Source organism: Lycium ferocissimum, chromosome 3, assembly GCF_029784015.1.
Source record: "Lycium ferocissimum isolate CSIRO_LF1 chromosome 3, AGI_CSIRO_Lferr_CH_V1, whole genome shotgun sequence".
Classification (NCBI taxonomy): domain Eukaryota; kingdom Viridiplantae; phylum Streptophyta; class Magnoliopsida; order Solanales; family Solanaceae; genus Lycium; species Lycium ferocissimum.
The window spans coordinates 29,765,816-29,773,962 of NC_081344.1; the positions used below are offsets into that span (position 1 = coordinate 29,765,816).

An 8,147-nucleotide genomic window follows, 5' to 3' on the forward strand; every position below is an offset into this window, starting at 1 on the left:
TAGTCCAGTTATCAAACCATACACTAGAACTCCCAATCTTAGGTTCCCACCATATTTCTTGTTCGGTACTGTCTCTTGCCTCTATCATCATCTTCCAAACCTGAAAACCTCCTTTCCATTGTACTAATTGAGGAATCTGCTCTTTGCAATACTTATTCCACATGAAATTAGCCCAGAGAGAGCTAGAAATTCTAAACTTCCACCAAAGTTTAGCACATAAAGCTTTGGACATGTCAAAGATGGACCTGAACCCCAACCATCCTTCATGTTTAGGTAAGCATATTTTAAGCCATGATAACAAGTGTCTGCTTCTTCCTTCTTCTTTGTTATTCCAAAAGAACTTTGCAAAGATCTTATGAAGCTCTTTTATGACACATTTTGGTGGCGTGACAGCAGACAGTAAATGGATGGGAATGCTTTGGAGAAAACTAGTGATTAATACTGCTTTTCTACCATAAGACAACATCTTCCCTTTCAAAGTTTGTAACTTGTCTTTGACTTTCTTCAACAACTTAATATAATCAACTTTTCTCTTCCTTGCATGAGTAATTGGACAACCAAGATATGTAAAAAATTGACCTCTAACAAATCCTGTTACTACTTCCACCTGTTGAATCAACTTATTTGACACTTTCTTGTACATATATAAAGAAATTTTCCTTTTATTTATCAATTGTCCAGATATCCTTTCATACTCTTGAAGAGTATCCATGATCAGCTGCAATAATTACTCTCTGAAGATGAGAATATGATGGTATCATCTGCATAAGCAAGGTGGTTCAATGCAGAACTCCATTTTGGCATCCCATAGCCTATAAAAGCTGAATGATCAAATGAAGAGTCCAAAGCTCTTGATAACACTTCTGCAGAGATGATGAATAGAGTAGGATAAAGGGGATCTCCCTACTTGACTCCTCTTGTTGATTGAAAGAAACCATCAGCATGACCATTCAATAGCACAGAATACCAGTTATTTGCCAATAATCTCCATATTAAATCAATGAATACCTTAGAAAAATCCCATTTTCTTCATTAATTTACAGAGATATAACCATGAAACTCTATCATATGCTTTTGTCATATCCAACTTAATAACAATATTTGCAAGCTTCCCTCTCCTCCTTATGTCTGTAATAATTTCTTGTGTCAACAACATATTCTCAATAATATTCCTGCCCTTGACAAATCCTGATTGATTGGATGATATCACAGCTGGTAGCAGCCTATCAAGCCTGTCATGCACCACTCTAGAAATGACCTTATCAATGAAGTTACTGAGACCTATAGGCCTCATATTAGAAAATGATTCCACCACATTCTTCTTTGGCAACAGCACTAATTTGGTGTGATTAATAGATTTATGAAGGGTATGACCTTCAAAGAAGGCTTTAACTACATTAAACACATCAACTTTGATCACTTCCCAACACTTCTGATAAAATATCCCAGAAAAACCATCTGGTCCACATGCACTGTCACTTGATAACTCAAAAACAACTTTCTTCACTTCTTCCATGGAAGGTTGTTCTTCTAGCAATACATTATCTTCCAACTTAATCATATCAGGAATATGGTTAAGAATAGATGATTCTTCAACATGAGCTTCTTGAGAAAACTGCTTATGATAGAATGAAACAGCCTCATCAGCAACTTTGTCAGCTTCCTCTAACCACATACCATCAGCATTCTAAATTCTCTTGACCTGGATTCTGTTCCTCCTACCTTTGACAAAACTATGAAAAAATCTTGTATTTTTATTACCTTCTGAGAAGCAATCCATTCCAGCTTTTGGTCTCCAAAATTTTTCTTCATAATGCAAGTATAATTTAAGTTCAGCCTGAGCCCTTTGCATCACCATTCTATTCTCTTCTAAAGGATCATCCTCAAAAAGCTATTCTTTGATTTTAACTATATCCTCTCTAATAATCAATTGCTTGAAAATATCTCCAAAAGTATCCTTGCTCCACTTGCTTAATGCAATTTTCACCTTCTTCAATTTGAGTTTAAATGAGAGGAACACATCTTCAGGTAAATTTGCTTCCCAATGTTGTCTAACCAAGTCTAAAAAGGATTCATGTTACACCCAGAATTTAAGAAATCTGAATGGTTTAAAAGCATTCTGCACCTGATCTCCACAAGTTAACAGTAAAGAAGCATGATCAAATCCTGTTCTAGACAAATGTTCCATCTCTAAATTGCCAAACCAAGTTCAAATAACTTTCTCCAAAGATTCTATCTTTAAAGATACAATCATTAGCAGCTCTACCATTCCACCATGTGAAAGGACTCCCTTTAAAAGGAATCTCATGCAGATCACAGGAATTCATGCAAAATGTAAAATCTTCATATTCTTGTGGGAAAACTGGCAGACCTCCTCATTTCTCTTCTTCATTCAATATGACATTGAAATCACCACCAATCAACCAAGGGAATACCATGTTACTAGCCAAACCATACATATCATACTACAACTGTAATCTTTCCCTTTCATCACATTTAGCATAAACCATTGACACCACCATTGCTTTATTTAGTTCGTGGAAGAACAATTTAACAGTGATAGATTGTTCTACATCCACTTTGTCTTGAACAAAGAACATCAAGTCGTAAATTGGCAAGTTTGTTTCTATATTTTTGAATCTGTCTCTGATGTTGAAAAGGTTCCATTAGAGCAACTAAGAAGAACTTATGATGTCTATGCAACATTTGAACTCTATGGAAAGCTTGTTGAGTATTCACTGATCTGATATTCCAAAATAGAGTTTTAACAATCATTTAAAAGATTTCTTTGTGGAACCCCTTTTTGGCAAGATCCTCACTGGTTGTTGAACTTCTGGAACACCTTGTCTCTTTCCTTTTTAGCCCCTTTAACTTGTGTTCTTAGAGAAATTCCACTGACCTTTTGAAGTACCATGTCTATAGGAGCACCATCAGCATCTTCTTTAATGATATTACCCAGGGCCTTATTTTCCTTCTCATCTTTAAGATCAACATTATGGGAAATAACATCATGCAAGGCTTTGTTAGGTGACAGCTTACCTACATTCAGTGGTTGAACTTCCTTAATTTCTTGAACAACAGCCAGGGCCAAATTTCCTTCCTGATAAGAAGAATGTCTCTCAGGAGGGTAAGATCCAACAATCTGCAAGTTATTTGGACAAGTAGCATCCAATTCAAGCACCAATTCATCCTTTCCACTTTCCTGATGAATCTCATCTGCATCCACCTGATGACTTTCTGAACTTATACCTCTATCTTCACTTGACTTACTATCCATGTAAGAAACTAAATCCTCCAAATGAAGAGTAGTCTCAGCCTTCTCAGCATCCATGTTGCCTTCCACCCTCTTATTAACTTCTAAATAAGAATTCTCCCTAACTGATGTTACATTTGATGTAGAGGCTTCTGTATTGACAATTTCCTTATAACCATGAACCTTTTCTGAGCTTATGTCAACATCTTCCAGCTCATACACCTCCCCAATTTGCTCTAGGTATTCAATCTACTTTTGAATACTCTGACTTGATTCAACTTGATCATCTACCATGTCTGATGGAATGACAAGATTAAGGACATCAATACTTGCACTTTTCTCCATACCCACTGCATGATCAGGAACTAAGTTTGTGTCAACTGCTAACCCCACCTCATGCTCATTCTTGTCAGCCAATTCCTGAGACATCTATGTATCAAATTTAAGCACCTCTTGCACCATGACATTATTACTACACATCTCATTATCTTTTCTAACCATTTCATCTGGAACATTTTGCCAAGCAAGCAAATCCTGTCTCTGAGAGTCAGCATGAAAAGTGCTGATCCTTTCATCCTTTTCAACAACAACACCTTGATTACTTTGCAAATCAGAATTGGTCAACTCCTAATCCTGATGGACATCAAAGATTGTTGAGTTCATCATCTCCACCTTACCATTGTGCCCATCACTCTCATTTGTCATACTCGGATCTTGTAACACATCAAATTTGTTTTGAACTATCACCATTGAATCCTTATTTTCCTTTGTATTTACATTTAACATCTCTGAAACTGCATTATCTTGCTTAGTACCATTGAAATCTCTAATGTCTTTAACAACATTCCAATTTCTTGGATTGCCAAGGATCCTTCCACTTGATAACAACCTAGCATTATATCTTCTTCTATTATGATGAAACTGTTTCTTTTAAGGTTGAGGAGCCTGAACATCCTCCTTGACCATAACTTCCTTGCCTTTCTCTGCAGGATCAGCTGTAACTTTCACTTCTTCATCTTCAAAGGCTAGTAATTCAGGATTAGATTCCAACATTCACTCTCATTGTGGCCTTGTAACTTACATTCTCTACAAAACTTTGGAAGATAATCGTATTGAATCTTCACTTTATTAATTCTAACCTCCTTAGATTTCTCATCCTCTATCTCCACTATCTACATGATTAGGAAGATCTGCTAGTAAGTCCATGAGAACTTTAACTCTTGCACAACTTGGCCTCGTGCGATTTATAGTGGTAAGATCCACTTGTAAAGGAATCCCAACAGCAGAAGCAAGTGAAAACAAGGATTCTGTTACACCTTGGAAAATTTCGCATCGATTGCATTATAAGTAAAATAACGTAAGCCCAAAGTGGACATGGATCCCTTATGAAGTTAAGGAAGATATCTAACAATTCTAAGTATGTACCTTAAGGTTTTGGAGTTAAATGAATTGATGGAAGCGAGTTCGTTGAAGGCTAGAATTGGTGTCATGTTTTTGGAAGGTTTTACATTGTTGTGCTATACATTGCTTATCATTAGCTTGATAGGGATTTATGGGCTTCTTAGATGGTTTATAAGGGGTAACATAAGTTTTAAGGAGGTACCATAAGGATTGGAGGTTAAACGAATCAAAAAGAACGCATTTTCGCGAAAAGTGGGAATTTTGGGCTGTTTGCGGCCGCATACTGAGTTTGTTGTGCAACATACCAGCCACAAACTCCCATTTTTTAGGGACCTTACAGCCCAGAACCACCCCATGTTACTGTGGGAGGATGCGGCCGCAAGTCCAACTTGTTGGGCCGCAAGTCCAACTTGCTGGGCCTCATCTCCACCGCAACACGGAGCAGTGAGGCGGTTTTAAACCCTTTTTAAGCTCCAAAAGGAACCATTTTTCATACACACTTTCCACATTATCTCTCTCCACATTATAAGAGGGTTATTGAAGATTCTCCACCATTCCAAAACATTCCAAACCATCACAAGAGAAGATCAAACTCCAAAACCCCCAAGCTAATTCATGGAAAAGGATTGTTTTTACCTCTACTCAATATTTTGATGAATTTGGTCTTGGAAGAAGTTGAATGAGGTGAATTTCTTCTAGTATAAGGTATTTTATTCATCTTATTTATCATGATTAAGTTGATTTGAAGGTTTAGCTAGACTTATAAAAGAAGAGAATCATAGTAGAAAAGTCACAAAGTATTAAGTTGAAGTTGATGGCTATGGGCTGATTTTTGAAAGGGGATTTTGGATTTATTTAAGTTTATTTTGAATATAATTTATTGCCTATGGTATTTTTGGCGTTGTTATTGTTGTTTGGAAGTTGTGTCGAAATTTGGTGGAAGTAATTGAAGTAAGGGAAATGTTGTCCAATTTTCGCTAGCTCACTAATTACTGTAGTTTGACCTTATGAGAGTTTTCTTAACTCTAATATGAATCATCTTGAATGAAGATTTACAAGCTTGGGAGGATAAGCGTTAAGTAGTTAAGGCTAACCCTTTCCTTCTTATGGCATGATCACCTAGATACAAATATATATTTATGCAAATGTCCCCTATTCCCAGAAATACTAAAAAGCTTATGGTTCTTTATGTTCTTATGATATTATTGATCTTTTTTTCATGATTATTGATCTTGTTCGTTGTTGTTGGTCGCACCTTATGACTATTGTTCCTTCAAGGTGAGATATAGCGATGATGATGGTTCTATAATGGTAATCGGAAGTTTACCGACCTTATGTCACTCCGGTAGAGTTGTAACGTTTTCTTTGTACTCTCATGCATGCTTTATATATATGTAGCTATTTTCTCACACCGATCCGCGCTATAGTCGGCCGGGTACGGCGCCTGTTGTGCACACCACTACAGTGGGTATGTCATGATGTTACCTCGGACGCGGGATGCCCCGGACGCGGGATGATGATGATATGATGATAACACCGAGGCTATATGGATGGGTAAGGTACTATATATGTATGATGATGATATGATGTTTTTTAAAGGTACTATATATGTATGTATGTAGATATTATTTTTAAAGCAAAGTATACATGATATCCGCCTTAAGAGGTATTCAGATGTACAGGTTATTTCTCTTATCTCATGTTTCTTTCATATCTTTATTATATTGTTATTCATGTCTTACATACTCGTACGTTACTCGTACGACGTCCTTTTATTGTGGATGTTGCGTTCATGCCCAGCGGTGACAGGGGAATGGACGGACCATTAAGTTGCTTCGTCGGCGATTGTGCGGAGAGCGCTCCATTTGTTACGGAGCTGCCGGTTCGACGGTACTATTTTTGTGTATATATGGGCATGGCGGGGTCCTATCCCGTCCTTATGATGTCATGCACTCCATATAGAGGCTCGTAGACAGATGTATATAGTTAGATGTTCTATGACCTCTTCGGTTCACATTTTGTTATATCATTTTTTTGGCAGCCTTGTCGGCTTGTATATATGGGCATAGTTTGATGGTGAATATACATGTGCATATATCTCTTGGACTTATGCCCCTTACCGATTATGGTATTTATGAGTTAGCTTTGTGGTCCAGTTAGATATAGATTATGGAATGTAAGCTAGGAGGTGCTCGGTAGGTTAGCTTCGGGTGCCCGTCACGGCCCTTCGGTAGGGTCGTGACAAAAGTGGTATCAGAGCAGTTCGTCCTAGGGTTTGTCTACGAGCCGTGTCCAGTAGAGTCTTGTTTATGGGTGTGAAGCACGCCACACTTATAAACAGGAGGCTGCGGGGCATTTAGGAATGATTGACCTTTCTTTCTCATCTTAGATCAGGCGATAGAGCCATGTTATAAGGATTTTCCTTTTCTGACAATATGCTATGATTTCAGCGATGCCTGTGAAGAGAAAAGCTACAGCGGCCCAGAAGGGCAAGTCAGTGGCAGGTAGGAGAACTGGACAGGTACTGCTTACGGATGTAGAGGAGGGAGAGTCCCAGAACCAGGTTCCATCTCGGTCCTCTCACACTTCGCCCGCTCCAGATGAGCATAGAGGAGCTCCGGTTCAGGCGCAAAGTTTCCCCACCGGATAACTCGGGCCGAGGTGATGAGAGAGGCTATACGATTGTTGACTCGGTTGGTGGCGCTCGGCCCTGCGACAGGGTACGGGTCATGGTGATAGGGCTGTTAGTACTAGAGTTGTTCAGAATCGTATTTATGCACTGGTTGGACGACAGGATCCCGTGTCTTCGCCTAATGTTGTTATAGGTTTATTATCAGTGTCTTCTTGTGATATGTATGCATTGATTGATCTAGGTTCTACATTGTCATACGTTACTCCTGACATTGCTGGTCGGTTTGCGTGAAACCTGAGTCGATCAAAGCTTTCGAGGTGTCTACACCCGTTAGTGACCCTATGATAGCTAGATGAATATATAGAAATTGTGTGGTTATAGTCTACGATCGTCATACTATGGCAGATTTGATTGAGTTAGATATGATAGACTTTGATGTAATTATGGGCATAGATTGATTGGCTTTTTATTATGCTAATGTTGATTGTAGAACGAAGATGGTTCGATTTTAGCTTTCCGAACCAATTTTAGAGAAAACAAGTTCTAGAGTAGTTTAGGGTAAGAGGTTGTATTTAGATGGACGCGGGGATCTTGGGAGATGATAACAACGTTTATTTCCTATATATGTATGTATGAATTTGTTTTTTTAAGCAAGATACAAAGAAGATGATTGCTAAGGGTTGTTATGATGTTACCTCGGACGCTTTTGTTGTGGACATGACGGACGTGGGATGATGATGATATGATGATAACACCGAGCCTATATCAATTCTACCATACTATATATATGTATATATGAAGATGTTTTTTTTAAAGCTAAGTATACATGACATCCGCCTTAAGAGGCATTCAGATGTACAG

General features: G+C 38.1%; 1 protein-coding gene across 1 annotated transcript; it reads right to left on the reverse strand.

Moving 5' to 3' along the window:
• Positions 1-714: 714 nt before the first annotated feature.
• Positions 715-1,858, reverse strand: LOC132048825 (uncharacterized). Its single transcript, XM_059439510.1, has 3 exons — positions 1,762-1,858; positions 1,042-1,665; positions 715-821 (listed from the first exon to the last, which is right to left on the reverse strand). The coding sequence occupies exons 1-3, from the start codon at positions 1,856-1,858 to the stop codon at positions 715-717; spliced, it is 828 nt and encodes a 275-aa protein (XP_059295493.1).
• Positions 1,859-8,147: the final 6,289 nt, after the last annotated feature.